Source organism: Pseudorasbora parva, chromosome 20 (assembly GCF_024679245.1).
Source record: "Pseudorasbora parva isolate DD20220531a chromosome 20, ASM2467924v1, whole genome shotgun sequence".
Lineage (NCBI taxonomy): Eukaryota > Metazoa > Chordata > Actinopteri > Cypriniformes > Gobionidae > Pseudorasbora > Pseudorasbora parva.
The window spans coordinates 42,061,775-42,082,114 of NC_090191.1; the positions used below are offsets into that span (position 1 = coordinate 42,061,775).

General features: G+C 43.9%; 1 protein-coding gene across 1 annotated transcript in view; it reads left to right on the top strand.

The window, feature by feature from the left end:
- The window catches only part of ptn (pleiotrophin), a 51,761-nt gene extending 32,181 nt beyond the window's left edge, over positions 1 to 19,580 (top strand). The window contains exons 2-5 of the mRNA XM_067428280.1: positions 4,373 to 4,461; positions 7,315 to 7,488; positions 10,205 to 10,363; positions 19,056 to 19,580. Coding sequence (XP_067284381.1) covers positions 4,374 to 4,461; positions 7,315 to 7,488; positions 10,205 to 10,363; positions 19,056 to 19,111 — 477 coding nt within the window. The 5' untranslated portion in view covers position 4,373 and the 3' untranslated portion in view covers positions 19,112 to 19,580. The remainder of the gene's footprint in view (positions 1 to 4,372; positions 4,462 to 7,314; positions 7,489 to 10,204; positions 10,364 to 19,055) is intronic.
- The last annotated feature ends 760 nt before the right edge of the window (positions 19,581 to 20,340 follow it).

Consider the following 20,340-nt stretch of genomic DNA (forward strand, 5'->3'; position numbering starts at 1 on the left):
TCTATCTATCTATCTATCTATCTATCTATCTATCTATCTATCTATCTATCTATCTATCTATCTATCTATCTATCTATCTGTCTCTCTGTCTGTCTGTCTGTCTGTCTGTCTGTCTGTCTGTCTGTCTATCTATCTATCTATCTATCTGTCTCTCTGTCTGTCTGTCTGTCCGTCCGTCCGTCCGTCCGTCGCTTTAATTTTAAACAACTTTAAGCTTTTTAGAAAACGTTTTCAAACTTTCTGGTCCGGCTTTTCAAGCCAAGTTAAAGTTTGTCTCGACAAACGTTTTAATCTAGTGATCAGTGTGTTTGCTCTGAGGACAGACCCAGTTTTGCTAACATTCCCATTAAGTTGTATTTATGAATGTTGTCATCTTGCTTTTATGACATGCTATTGTATTTGTGTTTGAACTGTATCGAAATAGACAGATGACAGTTTGAGCGACTCCCAAATGTGATGTGATGTTATGTTAAATTTATAAAAGTTTATTATGTAAGGTGAACACTGTTATCAATTTAATTTGCCTTTAAAACTTTTAAATAACAGCAAGCATATTTATTAAAATAAAATGCAAAAATAACTCATTGGACAAACTAAAAAAATGTAATTGAGAGCAGGACTTCCATCCAATGAATATGTATATAAGTGCCCACAGCCTAAACACACACACACACACACACACACACACACACACACACACACACACACACACACACACTTCTGCATAATGATAACCACAAAATGACCGAAACTCCTCAATGTCCAACATAACTGAACATTAAACACTAACATAAACTAATAACATCTTTCCCTTTACAGAAAAACACATAAATAACACTTTAATCCGTACATTTTCTCTCCTAGCGCAGTCCCTTGCAAAGCATGCTGGGAACTACAGATCCACTGCCCAGTTAGTTATGTCAGCACAAATATTTCATGTACAAATTAATAAAGTAAACTTCAGTTTTAAATATATTAGGCTGATTGAGCACAAACATATCTAATTTCGACACAACTTCATTTAATTAAGTAAAGTAAACATAATTTTAAATGTGGTATACCAGCCGTTTGTTGTAGTCCTTAAAAAGTGATTTCTGTAAAATTATTGATCTCCTTTTGCTTTAAACTTCTTGTTGTTTTTTCCCAGTAAGCTTTGCCGCCTGATCACTGAAACAAACAGCCGGAACCCAACAGATCTGAGTTTGGGTCTGAGTCAGAGTAGCTGGATCAAGCATGAAGCTTTTCCTCTCAGAGCCGGATAAAACCCTGTCAATCACCGCACGCGAGAAAACACACCGTCGCTCAGAAGAGCAGTCCGTTAGCTTTACACGATAGATTCTCGAAGTCTTATGATAGCTTTGAGGAACAGACCCAAGCTTTATTTCATTCTATGGAAAAAATAACTTGCACAGAAATCACACGTTTTGTGTGACATGAAGGTGAGTAGATGATAACAGTATTTGGCTTTCTGAGCGAACCAATGCAAGAGCCAATGCACCAGGCTTACAGAAATCTGTCAGTCGCGAACAACGAGTACAGCTTTGTTCTGTGTGTGTGTGTGTGTGTGTTTCACTGTGATGGATCACGTTGTCATTCTCTCCCTCCTGCTTTTACACTGATCAATGAGCTAATGGAGTGTTAGAGTGGGATAACAGCTTTACCTCAGTGCACACACACACACACACACACACACACACATGCGGTCGACCCCCCTCAGGTCTTCATTCTGAAGGGGTTTGTAAGAAACCATGAGCCATTTGTCATGTGACACTATTGGACTTCCTTTAGGGTCTGCAGAGGTTAAACGTGAAGATATTCATGATGTCCGTCTAGCAGGATCGGGAAAAATTCAGACTTGAAGAGTCAATTCATGGACAACGACCGGAAGAGGGAATTAAACAAAAGAGGAATGGCCTTAAGGATATCAGGAATTATAGATATCATATTTTAGAATTTCAAGATTATTGATTATTGAGACAAAAGTCTTGTTTATTTGTTCTTATTTTACTTCTGTGTTTTTTTACTTTAAAATTTAGCATTTCAGAAAAGTACAAAAATTATTTGAATTCTACTTTCTTGATTTAAAGCGGTGGTTGCGTGTTTTTTTCTAGGCTTGGTTGTGTTTATGGGGCGCAGTATAACATGTCTTAATACTTCTTTTTATTACACCGTATTTTTCTTCTATTCTCCCTTTATTCCACACCGCTGTCTGAGCTTTGAGCGGCTCGTTTACTTCCTGCTTCTATGAAGCCCCTCCCTCTGAAAAACGCAATGGTCTTAGATTGGTCCAAATGTAGTTTCCTGTATTTTTATTGGCTGAAGCACAGGTTGTCATTGAAACGCCACGCCCCTTCCCATTACGGGCAGAAGTCACATCTGCGGAGACTAGCGAGGGTTTATGATGTCACCGACCCAGGAAGAAGCTCGTTGTAGTCCAAACCGGCCGTTTTTGTAAACTGCCGTAACTTTAAAAGACAATATCTCCATTTGCATTGAACTTTCAGCGCTGTAACTTTGCAGAGACTGTTTATGCTCAAGCAGCGACATTACACACTAACTAAAGTTAATAAAGTCAAATCGCATGACACCGCCCCTTTAAAAATGCAAATTTCAATCTAGCTTGCGAAATCAATTGACATTCGGCTATTGAATTAAAGGCACCTAACCCTGCTGTCTAGTCCTCAAATCTCAGCGCTCCTGTCACTTCACTCGAGGCTAATCCTCTCTCTCATCCCATATCACAGATATTCTTGCAGTGGTGCTAATCAGGGTTTGGAGGGCAGATTACGTTTTAACGATCCGAACCGCTTTATATGTCATGACTCGTGAGTCTTTGATTGGCAGTTTTTTGCCCATCTGACTGAAATCACGGTTATTATGTGGCTCTGCCGATTTCACAGTCTGACTGATGTGGAACAGCTCAGGTGTGTGTGAGCTCCTGCTGCTCACACACACACACCAGACACGCGTCCACCGTGATTACACTGATAGAGACAGAAATGATGGGACGAATCTCTCAGGAGCATCATTTTATCCCTATTTTTGTGACAATTCAGCACATTTTCTCTCATTTCCGCATCTGTGCGTTTTACTTTTGCATCTGGTGTCTTTTGTAACTAGTTTTATTAGTTTCTCACGACTGTAAAACAATATGCACTATCAAAACTTAAATGGCTCCAATTCAAGAATGCATTGGAATATAAACTTCAGTTTGGTCTTGTTTTAAGGAAAATATACAGCATATTATTGCTGAAGTGAAAGCAAATTAAAATAGGAAAGTATGAAAAAGTTATGGAAGTTTAAATTAACTGTAAATGAAAAATACTGTAATAAATATTTTATTTTATATAAAATATATATTTTACAAAAAAAAATAACTATAAAATTAAATCCATGTGTCTAACCAAGTTGTGTGTCGAATTTGAAGTTGATATCACAAAAATTGAAGTTCCCGTGAGATTTTGTTTAGGCGCTGTACCAAAAACAGCCACCGGGTGTCATCCGCATTCAATTGATTGTTTTTTTAATGCATTTTCCTGTAAATTTCTGTCCAAATATCACTTCCATCACAAAACAGTCCCCAAATATGGAACCTTGAGACTCTGACCTTTCCGACGATATGCGTTTTTAATTATAAAGTAGTTAATAAATAAACGTTGAAATATGAATCATGACTCCGCCCACTAGGGGGAGGAGCCCGCGAAAAGAAAGTACCGTATCCATGGTAACGCAACGTCCGATTTCAAAACGGTTTTCACAGGATGAATTATGAGTTTGTAAGCTTTCGAATGATACCTAGTTTATGATGATCACTAAAGTATAGGATACAAAAGAAAGGCGATCAATAAAAGAGCGAAAAGCGTCGCACCTTTGGCAGTTAAGGGGTTAATATATGCTTCATTTGATTTATATCTGACTTTTATATGACAGATTTCATGAGATTTCACCCGATGTGCGAAAATGGCTGAGCAACTTTTACACGAGGCACAGAACTCGGGGGGGAAAAAAGTCCAGCCAGCCAATGCTTATGGGCACAGCAGGAAATCAGCCAACCAGAAAGAGGAAGAGAAAAGGAGCGGGAGGGAGGCTCATAAGTAATTGAAATGGAGGTGATGTCGCCGATGGGCTGCTCTGCTACTGTAACTGAAGAGCAGTCGAGCGTTTGGGATAAAATGGCTTTCTAATTATTCAATCCACCTTTACTTTCCCTCCTGAGAGACAGAGAGAGAAAGACTGAAAGAAAGAGAGAGAGAGGATGATAGACTTTGGCTGTATGTTGATGAAGCAATTATAGGTTGATATTTGTGTGATGTTTGTTTTGTTGTATTATGAGCCATACCTTATTGTGGATTTGTTTTATTTTTGTTCCCAGAATGCAGCAGCAGTGGGTCTGTGTGGCTTTACTGGCCCTCCTGACTGTCACAACAACGCTGGCAGATGGTGGAAAAACAGAGAAGCAAGGTAACAGAACATCACCCCATATATCACCCCATACTGCTCTATATCACCCCACACTGCTCTATATCACCCCATACTGCTCTATATCACCCCATACTGCTCTATATCACCCCACGCTGCTCTATATCACCCCATACTGCTCTATATCACCCCACACTGCTCTATATCACCCCACGCTGCTCTATATCACCCAATACTGCTCTATATCACCCCACACTGCTCTATATCACCCCACACTGCTCTATATCACCCCATACTGCTCTATATCACCCCACGCTGCTCTATATCACCCCATACTGCTCTATATCACCCCACACTGCTCTATATCACCCCACGCTGCTCTATATCACCCCATACTGCTCTATATCACCCCACGCTGCTCTATATCACCCCATACTGCTCTATATCACCCCACACTGCTCTATATCACCCCACGCTGCTCTATATCACCCCATACTGCTCTATATCACCCCACACTGCTCTATATCACCCCACGCTGCTCTATATCACCCCATACTGCTCTATATCACCCCACACTGCTCTATATCACCCCACGCTGCTCTATATCACCCCACGCTGCTCTATATCACCCCACACTGCTCTATATCACCCCACACTGCTCTATATCACCCCACACTGCTCTATATCACCCCACGCTGCTCTATATCACCCCACACTGCTCTATATCACCCCACGCTGCTCTATATCACCCCACGCTGCTCTATATCACCCCATACTGCTCTATATCACCCCACACTGCTCTATATCACCCCACGCTGCTCTATATCACCCCATACTGCTCTATATCACCCCACGCTGCTCTATATCACCCCATACTGCTCTATATCACCCCACACTGCTCTATATCACCCCACGCTGCTCTATATCACCCCACGCTGCTCTATATCACCCCACACTGCTCTATATCACCCCACACTGCTCTATATCACCCCACACTGCTCTATATCACCCCACACTGCTCTATATCACCCCACACTGCTCTATATCACCCCACGCTGCTCTATATCACCCCACACTGCTCTATATCACCCCACACTGCTCTATATCACCCCACGCTGCTCTATATCACCCCACACTGCTCTATATCACCCCACACTGCTCTATATCACCCCACGCTGCTCTATATCACCCCACGCTGCTCTATATCACCCCACGCTGCTCTATATCACCCCACACTGCTCTATATCACCCCACACTGCTCTATATCACCCCATACTGCTCTATATCACCCCACACTGCTCTATATCACCCCACGCTGCTCTATATCACCCCACGCTGCTCTATATCACCCCACGCTGCTCTATATCACCCCACGCTGATATAGAGCAGCGTGGGGTGCACCCCACACTGCTCTATATCACCCCACACTGCTCTATATCACCCCACGCTGCTCTATATCACCCCATACTGCTCTATATCACCCCACGCTGCTCTATATCACCCCACGCTGCTCTATATCACCCCATACTGCTCTATATCACCCCACGCTGCTCTATATCACCCCATACTGCTCTATATCACCCCACACTGCTCTATATCACCCCATACTGCTCTATATCACCCCACACTGCTCTATATCACCCCACGCTGCTCTATATCACCCCACGCTTTTCTATATCACCCCATACTGCTCTATATCACCCCACACTGCTCTATATCACCCCACGCTGCTCTATATCACCCCATACTGCTCTATATCACCCCACGCTGCTCTATATCACCCCACGCTGCTCTATATCACCCCACGCTTTTCTATATCACCCCATACTGCTCTATATCACCCCACACTGCTCTATATCACCCCACGCTGCTCTATATCACCCCATACTGCTCTATATCACCCCACACTGCTCTATATCACCCCACGCTGCTCTATATCACCCCATGCTGCTCTATATCACCCCACGCTGCTCTATATCACCCCACGCTGCTCTATATCACCCCACGCTGCTCTATATCACCCCACGCTGCTCTATATCACCCCACACTGCTCTATATCACCCCACGCTGCTCTATATCACCCCACGCTGCTCTATATCACCCCATACTGCTCTATATCACCCCACGCTGCTCTATATCACCCCACGCTGCTCTATATCACCCCACGCTGCTCTATATCACCCCATACTGCTCTATATCACCCCACGCTGCTCTATATCACCCCACGCTGCTCTATATCACCCCACACTGCTCTATATCACCCCACGCTGCTCTATATCACCCCACACTGCTCTATATCACCCCACGCTGCTCTATATCACCCCATACTGCTCTATATCACCCCACGCTGCTCTATATCACCCCATACTGCTCTATATCACCCCACGCTGCTCTATATCACCCCATACTGCTCTATATCACCCCACGCTGCTCTATATCACCCCACGCTGCTCTATATCACCCCACGCTGCTCTATATCACCCCACGCTGCTCTATATCACCCCACACTGCTCTATATCACCCCATACTGCTCTATATCACCCCACGCTGCTCTATATCACCCCACACTGCTCTATATCACCCCACGCTGCTCTATATCACCCCACGCTGCTCTATATCACCCCACACTGCTCTATATCACCCCATACTGCTCTATATCACCCCACACTGCTCTATATCACCCCATACTGCTCCATAGTATCTAGTACAGTAACCCCATTGTTCTGTTGAACCTCTCACTGCATTTTATCACCTTATGCAGATCTGTATCAACCCCCACACACACACACACACACACACACACACACACACACACACACACATACACACTCTCTGTCTCATACACATAACTATAAGGTGCAATATGAAAATCTGTGTGTGCTCCCACTCTGACAGGTAAGAAAGAGCGCAAGTCGGACTGTGGAGAGTGGCAGTGGAGTGTGTGTGTGGCTAATGAGGGTGACTGCGGTTTGGGCACCAGAGAGGGCACACGCACTGGCACCGACTGCAAACAGACCATCAAAACCCAGCGCTGCAAAATCCCCTGCAACTGGAAAAAGCAGTTTGGAGGTGAGAAGCCACACAAACAGATGACACACACACACACACACACACACACAGGTTCTCGCCGAATTCTGTCCTCAGAAATGACACGACTTCAGCGAGAGCCAGAATCAACCTGGCACATCATGCCACAGTGTGTGTGTGTGTGTGTGTGTGTGCTTGTTTTTGTGACATATGAGGACACAAATGTGTATAATGCCCTGGGTATTACAGGAGAGGGTGAAATATGAGGACATTACCCATGGCCCCACTTTACAAAAGGCTTATAAATCAGACAGGGTGTGTGTGTGTGTGTGTGTGTGTGTGTGTGTGTGTGTGTGTGTGTGTGTGTGTGTGTGTGTGTGTGTGTGTGTGTGTGTGTGTGTGTGTGTTGTGTGTGATGGGAAGGTTTAGGGGCAGGGGTTTAGATTGCAGGGGGATAGAAAATACAGTTTGTATGGTATAAAAACCATTACGCCTATGGAAAAACAAACGTGTGTGTGTGAGTGTGTGTATCAGAGAGCATATGCCACCTTCCCTCGGGATTTGTAGGTGTGCACATAAACTATCAACAAACACTGAAACGGTTTGGTGTTTTCCTCTAAGAAATCTCTCTCTGGGAACATGTAAGACAGTCTCGCTCTGAAAGAACATCAGAAATCACAGACTTAATAAAACATGATCGCACTAAATGTTGAGTGATGAATCCTCTGTGTGTTTTTGTGTAGTTCAGCAGCCGTGTCAGTGTGGTTTAGTGCTGAAATCCTGATGTCTACTGCAGAATTTATTCTCCTGAGTTATATTTCACACCGGCCTCGTTTTTGAGGGTCTTGAATCAGGACAGCGGCCATTCAGCCGGAGGGCTGCTGCATGTAATTACATTCTCTTTGCCTTTAAATATGTCATTAGAGACAATTTTGTGCTTGATTGAAGCAGTTTAACCCCCAATCCATTCTGCCCGAGAGAAATCGCTCCAACGTACTGTATGGACTGAAAGAATGAAAGATGAAATGAGACGAGAGCGAGAGCATAGATCAGAGCTTCGCAATTGGTTTTACTTCAAGATCCAGATTTTACATTAGACATCAAGTGCCAACCCAACACACTCCCGAAATTGTTTATCGTATAAAATAGCATTTCGATGGTCTCATGCTTTCGGCAGCCAATAATTCGCCTCACAAAAAGTGAACCTGTATTTAATATAGTCTGGCTTGTGTTTTCTTTTCCCTTGTGAAGTTTGCTGCCCATTTTACTTCCATAATCGGATGTGTTTCAGAGTGGAACAGGATATTCACAAGAAAAAAATGTGGTTTTAAACTTGCATGGTGAAAAGTTTCTCCGTATGACAGATGGTGGAAAAATAAGACGTCGCCTCAACTTTTAGACAAAAATCTGTCTTCAGAATCACATGCGCTGGTGAATCGAGCACAATAAGACCAGAAACATGTATTGAGACAACACGTTTAGATTTCATGTATGTTTGTTTGTTTGTTCTGGTTTTGCATTTACAGTGTACACCGATCAGGCATAACATTACGACCACCTTCCTAATTGTGTTGGTCCCCCGTCGAGACATCGAGACTCCTGAAGGTGTGCTGTGGTATCTGCCACCAAGTTTTTAGCAGCAGATCCTTTAAGTCCTGTAAGTTGTGAGGTGGGGCCTCCATGGATCGGACTTGTTTGTTCAGCACATCCCACAGATGCTCGATTGGATTGAGATCTGGGGAATCTGGAGGCCGAGTCGACGCCTCAAACTGGTTGTTGTGCTCCTCAAACCATTCCTGAAGCATTTGTGCTTTGTGTCAGGAGCATTATCCTGCTGGAAGAGCCACAGCCACCAGAATACCGTTTCCATGAAAGGCTGAACATGGTCTCAGCAATGCTTAGGTAGGTGGAGCGTGTCAAAGTAACATCCACATGGATGGAGGACGCAAGGTTTCCCAGCAGAACATTGGCCAAAGCATCACACTGCCTCCGCCGGCTCGCCTTCTTCCCATAGTGCATCCTGGGGCCATGTGTTCCCCAGGTAAGCCACACACACACACACACACACGGCCATCCACGTGATGTAAAAGAACACGTGATTCCTCAGACCAGGCCACCTTCTTCCATTGCTCCGTGGTCCAGTTCTGATGCTCACGTGCCACTGTTGGTGCTTTCGGCGGGGTCAGGGGTCAGAGGTCACCCTGACTGGTCCATACGCCTCAAACTGAGCTGCTCTGTGTATTCTGACAGCTTTCTATCAGAACCAGCATTAACTTCTGGAGCAGTTTGAGCTCCAGTAGCTCGTCTGTTTGATCAGACCCCACGGGCCAGCCTTCGCTCCCCACGTGCATCAATGAGCCTTGGCCGCCCATGACCCTGTGGCCGGTTCTCCACTGGTCCTTCCTTGGAGCACTTTTGATAGATACTGACCACTGCAGACCGGGAACAGCCCACAAGAGCTGCAGTTTTGGAGATGCTCTGACCCAGTCGTCTAGCCTTCACAGTTTGGCCAAACTCGCTCAAATCCTTACGCTTGCCCATTTCTCCTGCTTCACACACATCAACTCTGAGGACAAAATGTCCACTTGCTGCCTAATATATCCCACCCACTAACAGGAGATGAAGAGATCATCAGTGTTATTCGCTTCACCTGTCAGTGCTCATAATGTTATGTCTGAAATGTGTATTTTATAATGCAGTTTCTGACATGTTGCACATGAACTGACTCGAATCAAGTTGTGTATTTTGTATTAAACAGGAGATTGCAAGTATGACTTCCAGGCGTGGGGTGAGTGCGATTCGACCACAGGAATGAAGACGCGCATTGGTTTGCTAAAGCGAGCGCTGATGGACGCTACATGTCCAAACACCGTTAGCACCACCAAACCCTGCGGCAAACCCAAGACCAAGATACAAGGTACAAGAACACACACACACACACACACACACACACACACAAATATATGCTAAACAATGTGTTTAATTAAATGAACCAGAAGCAAAATCTGCTGATTTGATTGGACTGCAAAAACGTTTGCGAAACATCACAGGGGAATAGGATAAAATTTAGTCACTATACTTCCCTAGTTAATTAATCACAGTACACAGTGAGACAATTGTTTTGTACTACAAGTTTTCTGCAATGCTGTGTTTATGTATGCAAATTAGGCAGTATCTAATTAAATATGCATTAATTTGCATACATTTCCAGATAAGAAACTGAACATTAGAACAGATAAAGTCAGGCTCAAAAGGATTGTTTCATTTTGCTGACATATTAGAGTTAAAGGTTTTTACAGAGGGATTTTGGATCAACAGTCAACAGCTATATAAAAACAAACATTTTTGATTAATGAAATAAAGCTGAAATAAATGTAAATATAAATATTAGATGGAAAACTAAACAACAATTTAGTTCCCTTTGCAATAAACTGAAATAAGTTTAAATTGAAGCACTAAAATTATTACCTGGAAATTAATAAACACTAAAAGCGAAACGAATAAGCGAATATTTTGTATGTGAATATTTTGCGTAAAACCATTCACATCAGCCGCCATACGAATTTGCGAGGTTTCAGAGCTCCAACAGTCCAAAACATTCGCAGCGACAGCTGAGAAAACACGGAGGATTCAGTGAAGACGAGCTTTTCATTTTATTTAAAGGACCGAAAAGAAGGTTTTGGGTGCAGCCAGTCTTAAAGAACATAGTCTGAAGGGGAGGATGCTAATCATGTACAGGAGCTAAAACTTTATCATGCCCGGTTCTGCACTTACTTTCTTAAGTCTGTGGGACAATTTGAGGATCTCATCGCGAGACAGCAGCGCATCTGACGAGACAAACTTCAGGAGCAGATGTTTCCAGTCGAGTCACAATGTGAACATTTCAGTGCCACAGACGTACTGATGGACACGTTCACTTTCCATAATTGCGGACACAATGTTTAGAAAAAAATCAACAATTTATAAAAGGTTAAGTGCTGTCTGTAGCATACAGTGGGCAAACACAGCTGCAACTGTGAGTTTACAGATGTAATCTCATGAGAAATGCCACACCTGGCAAAGGTTAATGTTGAGTGAATAGCTCGTGACATCAACTGGACATTTCGACGCCTTTGTTTCCTTTTATGTGATTGGTTGAAGCCGTTTCTGTCGCCTTTAGAGTAAAAAAAAAATCGACATCGAAACGGAAAAAATATATGTTGTTTTTCCGCCGCAGCACATTCGCGTTCGGTGTGGAAGCGCTCATTACACACACAGCTGATCGAAAAATAAAACCATCGCACGAATTATTCGCACGTCAAAATTGCGTCCAGTGTGAAAGGGCCTTAAAACTGAAAATAAATTAAACATAAATAGCAATTTTTTTTAAAGAATAAAATGACAAAAGCACAACGAAATGACGAAAAAAAATTGTAAACATGTAAACAAAAAATTTACAAGCTAATTAAAAATATTAATAAAACCTATAATAACACTGATATAAATTAGGCTTCAGAATATGTATAATAAAATAAATAAAGTAAAAATAAATAGATAATGAAATTGTCTGGTGTGTGTAAAGCTGCTGAAGTGACGATTTCAGACTTGGAAAGCTGTCAGAATACACAGAGCATCTCAGTTTGTTGCGTATGGGGCGGCAGAGCCGCTGACCAGTCAGGGTGACCTCTGACCCCTGACCCCGCCGAAAGCACCAACAGTGGCACGTGAGCATCAGAACTGGACCATGGAGCAATGGAAGAAGGTGGCCTGGTCTGAGGAATCACGTGTTCTTTTACATCACGTGGATGGCCGGGTGTGTGTGTGTGTGTGTGGCTTACCTGGGGAACACATGGCCCCAGGATGCACTATGGGAAGAAGGCGAGCCGGCGGAGGCAGTGTGATGCTTTGGCCAATGTTCTGCTGGGAAACCTTGGGTGCTCCATCCATGTGGATGTTACTTTGACACGCTCCACCTACCTAAGCATTGCTGAGACCATGTTCAGCCTTTCATGGAAACGGTATTCTGGTGGCTGTGGCTCTTCCAGCAGGATAATGCTCCTGACACAAAGCACAAATGCTTCAGGAATGGTTTGAGGAGCACAACAACCAGTTTGAGGCGTCGACTCGGCCTCCAGATTCCCCAGATCTCAATCCAATCGAGCATCTGTGGGATGAGCTGAACAAACAAGTCCGGTCCATGGAGGCCCCGCCTCACAACTTACAGGACTTAAAGGATCTGCTGCTAACATCTCGGTGCCAGAAACCACAGCACACCTTCAGGGGTCTCGATACCTCGACGGGTCAGCAAAAGGGGGACCAACGCAATATTAGGAAGGTGGTTATAATGTAATGGCACTTTTAGTTCTGAGCGTAACTTCGAATCCCACATGCAGCAATACTGAGGTCATGTGACACACATTATTGTCATAACATTGTTAGAATATGGTATACAGTATAGAAGTTTTGAAGGTTACACTGAAATATTGATCACTGCGGTCCTTCTCTCTTTCTCTCTCGACTCCACAAGAGTTTAAAGACGTTATTAAAGTTTCATAAATGTGATGGTTTGACAGTGTCTGCTAAAGGCCACTGACGCTGCTTGTGCATTTACTATTATAAAGTCGATACGTTGAGATGTTTGGCAGCATTTGTACGTTACCCCGGTATTTCCAATGAAACACTCGTGCTGTAATATTCCTCATTTGTAAGTCGCTTTGGATAAAAGCATTTGCTAAATTAATAAATGCAAATGTAAATGTTGGCAACCATTCAGGCTAATCAAAAGAAATTCGTCTTGATGTTCCACCAGCATCATTTTTCAGTCTGAGAGTTGCAGATTTCATTTTACACAAACAGAAACATCTGCATTTATTTAACTTATTTTTTTCCGGTTTGGATGAAATGGATGCCAAGCTTTTCCAAAGTGGTGTGTTATTATTGGCCATAACTATTGTCTAGATCTGTTTGGTGTTGGTGTAATTAGTTACTGTCATTTAATTACTTTCCCCTTGAAAAAGTAAAGTAAGGAATTACTCTTATTTCTTCTGCAATTTAATTACAGTTACTTCACAAGTAATTGAACTAAATACTGTGCGTAGACTGTAGAACGATTATATGTAATTCAATAGTGGAATTAACATCTAAATTTAATGTCTAACTTTAAAATGCATGTTTTTATCTATCCTTTATTTGTAATGCTTTGGTCAGTTAATAAGAATAATTGATGTAGTTTTATATTATGTATTTATTTCATGTCTATCCTTGAATCACTTAATTTGAGGTTGATATAGAATTTGGAAAGTAATTATTAATAAGTAATAAATACTTTTTGGAGAGAGTAATTTGTACAGTAATCGAATTACACTATTGAAGATGTAATTAGTAACTAGTAATTCATTACTTTTTTAGAGTAACTTACCCAACACTGCAATCACACACACACACACACACACACACACACACACACACACACTCACACACACACACACACGCGTCTGGTGCGCTATCTTTCTGGGGACTTACCATCGATGTAATGGTTTTTATACTGTACAAACCGTATTTTCTATCCCCCTACACTGCCCCGGCCCCTAAACACACACACACACACACACACACACACACACACACACAAACTCCTCCTGTATGATTTATAAGCCTTTTGAAAAGTGGGGACATGGGTAATGTCCTCATATTTCACCCTCTCCTGTAATACCTGTGTCATACCCATGGCATTATACACATTTGAAACATTCTGCATTTTTACATTAAAAAAAACATGACTTAGTATGATTTATAAGATGTTTTCATCATGGGGACCAACAAATGTCCCCACAAGGACAAGGATTTCAGATATTGTCATCTTTGTGGGGACATTTTGTCCCCATTACATAGGGGTTACAAGGCCCCACCCACACACACACACACACACACATCAGCGCCTCAAGTGGGCCAGCTGTCTACACACACTAAAACTAGCTATTCATTGAGATCTGTTTGAGTTCATATCGAGACCTATTTGTAACATCTCTCGGTCTATCCTGCGGTCAGTCCCTCATCTCTCGGTCTATCCTGCGGTCAGTCCCTCATCTCTCGGTCTTTCCTGCGGTCAGTCCCTCATCTCTCGGTCTATCCTGCGGTCAGTCCCTCATCTCTCGGTCTTTCCTCCGGTCAGTCCCTCATCTCTCGGTCTTTCCTCCGGTCAGTCCCTCATCTCTCGGTCTATCCTGTGGTCAGTCCCTCATCTCTCGGTCTATCCTGCGGTCAGTCCCTCATCTCTCGGTCTTTTCTGCGGTCAGTCCCTCATCTCTCGGTCTATCCTGCGGTCAGTCCCTCATCTCTCGGTCTTTCCTCCGGTCAGTCCCTCATCTCTCGGTCTATCCTGTGGTCAGTCCCTCATCTCTCTGTCTATCCTGCGGTCAGTCCCTCATCTCTTGGTCTTTCCTGCGGTCGGTCCCTCATCTCTCGGTCTATCCTGCGGTCAGTCCCTCATCTCTCGGTCTATCCTGCGGTCAGTCCCTCATCTCTCGGTCTTTCCTCCGGTCAGTCCCTCATCTCTCGGTCTATCCTGCGGTCAGTCCCTCATCTCTTGGTCTTTCCTGCGGTCGGTCCCTCATCTCTCGGTCTATCCTGCGGTCAGTCCCTCATCTCTCGGTCTATCCTGCGGTCAGTCCCTCATCTCTCGGTCTTTCCTGCGGTCGGTCCCTCATCTCTCGGTCTTTCCTGCGGTCGGTCCCTCATCTCTCGGTCTTTCCTCCGGTCAGTCCCTCATCTCTCGGTCTATCCTGCGGTCAGTCCCTCATCTCTCGGTCTTTCCTGCGGTCGGTCCCTCATCTCTCGGTCTTTCCTCCGGTCAGTCCCTCATCTCTCGGTCTATCCTCCGGTCAGTCCCTCATCTCTCGGTCTATCCTGCGGTCAGTCCCTCATCTCTCGGTCTATCCTGCGGTCAGTCCCTCATCTCTTGGTCTTTCCTGCGGTCGGTCCCTCATCTCTCGGTCTATCCTGCGGTCAGTCCCTCATCTCTCGGTCTATCCTGCGGTCAGTCCCTCATCTCTCGGTCTTTCCTGCGGTCGGTCCCTCATCTCTCGGTCTTTCCTGCGGTCGGTCCCTCATCTCTCGGTCTATCCTGCGGTCGGTCCCTCATCTCTCGGTCTTTCCTGCGGTCGGTCCCTCATCTCTCGGTCTATCCTGCGGTCGGTCCCTCATCTCTCGGTCTATCCTGCGGTCAGTCCCTCATCTCTCGGTCTATCCTGCGGTCAGTCCCTCATCTCTCGGTCTATCCTGCGGTCAGTCCCTCATCTCTCGGTCTATCCTGCGGTCGGTCCCTCATCTCTCGGTCTTTCCTGCGGTCGGTCCCTCATCACTCGGTCTTTCCTGCGGTCGGTCCCTCATCCCTCGGTCTTTCCTCCGGTCAGTCCCTCATCTCTCGGTCTTTCCTGCGGTCAGTCCCTCATCTCTCGGTCTTTCCTGCGGTCAGTCCCTCATCTCTCGGTCTATCCTGCGGTCAGTCCCTCATCTCTCGGTCTTTCCTGCGGTCGGTCCCTCATCTCTCGGTCTTTCCTGCGGTCGGTCCCTCATCTCTCGGTCTTTCCTCCGGTCAGTCCCTCATCTCTCGGTCTTTCCTGCGGTCAGTCCCTCATCTCTCGGTCTTTCCTGCGGTCGGTCCCTCATCTCTCGGTCTTTCCTCCGGTCAGTCCCTCATCTCTCGGTCTTTCCTGCGGTCTGTCCCTCATCTCTCGGTCTTTCCTGCGGTCGGTCCCTCATCTCTCGGTCTTTCCTGCGGTCAGTCCCTCATCTCTCGGTCTTTCCTCCGGTCAGTCCCTCATCATTCGGTCTTTCCTCCGGTCGGTCCCTCATCTCTCGGTCTTTCCTCCGGTCAGTCCCTCATTATTCGGTCTTTCCTCCGGTCGGTCCCTCATCTCTCGGTCTATCCTGCGGTCAGTCCCTCATCTCTCGGTCTATCCTGCGGTCAGTCCCTCATCTCTCGGTCTTTCCTGCAGTCGGTCCCTCATCTCTCGGTCTATCCTGCGGTCAGTCCCTCATCTCTCGGTCTATCCTGCGGTCAGTCCCTCATCTCTCGGTCTATCCTGCGGTCAGTCCCTCATCTCTCGGTCTATCCTGCGGTCAGTCCCTCATCTCTCGGTCTATCCTGCGGTCAGTCCCTCATCTCTCGGTCTATCCTGCGGTCAGTCCCTCATCTCTCGGTCTTTCCTGCGGTCAGTCCCTCATCGCTCTGAGCTCCTCCTGATGTTGGGTGATGGATTCGGCTCTTTAAGCTCACCCTAAAGAGAAGCACTTGAGTTCATGTCCAAATCCTGATTAATTAGACGAGTGCAGAAGACCCGGAACATTTATTACAGCCAAACCCCCTCCTCCTTCCCCCTATCTGTCTTTTCTGATTAGTGTTGGGTAAGATAGATCCAGAAAAATCACACACTTTTATTTGCATTCAGTATCTGTCCCTGAAGCCACGTGTGTGTGTGTGTGTCTTTGTGAGTGAGTATGTGTCGGTATGTATGAGTGTATGTGTGTGAGTGCATGTATGGAGGAATATGCGTGTGTGTGTGTGTGTGTGTGTGTGTGTGTGTGTGTGTCTGGTGTATTATCTGCAGGTAATGTGTATTTGTGCCCTTTTCAGTGTGCCAACAAACAGAGAACAGAAGTGATTAGAAACTCCCTAGAAATTCCCTGCAGATGGACCATAAACACACACACACACACAGGGTGAGAGGGGCGTCGCCGCCTGGGTCTGTTTGAGGTGATAAGAGCGGCGGCAGAGAGGATTGTGGGGGTTTGGGAGAGGGTGCCGCTGTCACAGATGGATGAGCAGAGGCTGTAAACAGGTTAACACACACACACACACCTCTGTTTGTATGTCTCGCTGTACAGCAGGCCGAAGGGACGTCACATCACTCACAGTCTGTGTTGGTGTAACTAGTTACTAAGTAATTTAATTACTTTTCCCTTGAAAAAGTAAAGCAAGGGATTACTCTTAGCGTTTGTGTCATTTAATTACAGTTACTTCACATGTATTTGAACTAAATACAGTAATACAATAGCGGAATTAATATCAAAACTTTAAAATGCATGTTTTTATCTATCATTGTATTTGAATGAATTAAAAGAGCCGTTTCATGTCTATGCTTAAATCACTTAACTAGTCGATGTTGATATAGGACTAATAATAATTATTAATACGTTTTTCAATACTTTTTAGACAGAGTAATTAGTACAGTAATGTAATTACACCATTGAAGATGTAATTAGTAACTAGTAATTAATTAGAGTAACTTACCCAACACTGCTCACAGTTTTGTTTTGCATGTACAAATATTCTTAAAGGTGCCCTAGAATGATTTGAAACAATATGTTAAATTGTTCTCTGATATCCACATAGAGGATGTTTTTGTGACATATGAGGACCCAAATGTGTATAATGCCATGGCTATGACACAGGTATTACAGGAGAGGGTGAAATATGAGGACATTACCCATGGCCCCACTTTACAAAAGGCTTAAAATCACACAGGAGGAGTTTTTATGAGAAAGTAAAAATGCAGAATGTTTCCTGTGATGGGTAGGTTTAGGGGCAGTGTGTGTGTGTGTGATGGGTAGGTTTAGGGGCGGTGTGTGTGTTTGTGTCTGTGTGATGGGTAGGTTTAGGGGATGTGTGTGTGTGTGTGTGTGTGATGGGTAGGTTTAGGGGCGGTGTGTGTGTGTGTGTGTGTGTGTGTGTGTGTGTGTGTGTGTGTGTGTGTGTGTGTGTGTGTGTGTGTGTGTGTGTGTGTGTGTGATGGGTAGGTTTAGGGGCAGTGTTAGGGGATAGAAAATATGGTTTGTACAGTATAAAAACTGTTACGCCTATTGAAAGTCCCCATATGTCACAAAAACAAACGTGTGTGTGTGTGTGTGTGTGTGTGTGTGTGTGTGTGTGTGTGTGTGTGTGTGTGTGTGTGTGTGATGTCAGGTCACATGATTTGGCTCTAATAACAGCCTGAACCGCTGGGGTCCGTCCAGCTCAGGAGACGCAGATGCTGTGTGTGTGTGTGTGTGTGTGTGTGTGTGTGTGTGTGTGCGGTCTGAAAACAGCTCAGAACAAACAGCATGGATGACTGGGCCGTTTCTCCATCATTCAGGATCACAACTGGCTCAAAACTCACGAGACGAATGCATTCAAGTGCTCAATTTTGTTTCATTTAAGTGTCAAATTAAATATCATTTTATACCACGAGTATAAAGGAGAACATCACTGAAGTTCATAATGTATCATTAAAAACATTTGAACTGTTGAAATAGAATTCTTCTGCATCCTGTTCGGAACTTCATTCAAATTCAAAAAATGACAGTTGGAGATTTCCCGCCAGCTGAGGAGTAAAAACACAACTAACATCATTAAACCCTGAATAAAGACGTGAAATATTCGTGTGTGTGTGTGTGTGTGTGGGTGTGTGTGTGTGTGTGTGTGTGTGTGTGTGCGATGGATAGGTTTAGGGATAGGGGTTGGGTTAGGGGATAGAAAATATAATTAACCTGATTTAAAATCAATGGAAGTCTATGTAATGTCCTCACTAATATAGTGAAACAAACGTGTGTGTGTGTGTGTGTGTTACTGATGGTTGTTCATCTCTCCACAGATTCACAGAAACCAAAACGGGACGGAAAGAAGAAGGAGCGAAACCCGACGGACTAGAGCAGAGGCGTCTCTCCTCCGGCACAGATTCGGATGATTTCTAACAGAATATCTTTAGATCGTTTGTAGCTTTAATTTACAGCTCACAGAGTAATACAAGAAAGACAAAAGAGTGTACTAAAATCTGAATCTTATAACGTTGGCAAAGAGTTTAAATTAGTGCATTCTGGGAAATTAAAGTGTGCCGCCACTGGCCGTAAAATGAAAGTTAATAAAAACATGTAAATATTTGCATTTTAAACATTGAGCATCTGATGCTTATGAAATATCACATGTGTGGTGTGAACATAATGATCAAACTAATTAACTAATTAAAAACATTTGAACTGTTGAAATAGAATTCTTCTGCATCCTGTTCGGAACTTCATTCGAATTCAAAAAATGACAGTTGGAGATTTCCCGCCATCTGAGGAGTAAAAACACAACTAACATCATTAAACTCTGAATAAAGACGTGAAATATTCATAAACCCGTGTCATTTATTCAAACACTCAACACGTGAGTTATTCATCATAACAGCTTTATTTGCTAGAACTCTCCTCCAAAAGTATATCGCACTTACAGCAAATCTTATAAATACATATTTCATCAGTGATCGATGATCAGTAATTCCTTCATTGCCCTAATAAAGATCAATAACATTCATATTCATTAATAAACACATGTATTTACACGTCGTCTGTGCTACACATACACTAATATAGTATAATACAAACGGTAAGCTGATAAAGCACACGTCACACGACTGATGGGAGCCACAACTCACTGAATAAAGCATGTGACGCAATGGAAAAGAAGCCGAGTATTTACACCGTCGTCTGTACACACACACACACACACACCATTTTTTGGTACACCGGTAAAAACCCGCTTTCCGTGGGAGTCTCGGGCTTTAGTGTTGCGCTTTATAAGATGATATTTCTTGTAAAAACACGTCATGAGACTCTGAACACAAGACATACTCGACACAAGTACATGCTCAATGATGTTAGAGTCTCTTCTGCTCATCAAGGCTGCGTTTATTTGATTATAAATACAGTAAAATAGTGAAATATTATTATAATGTAAATCATCAGTTCTCTATGTGAATATATAGTAAAGTGTGATTTATTCCTGTGATCAAAGCTGAGTTTATCATCATTACTCCAGTCGTCAGTGTCACATGATCCTTCACTAATCATCCTCATGAGGATCTGATGATCAACACACACTTATGATTTTCAGTGTTT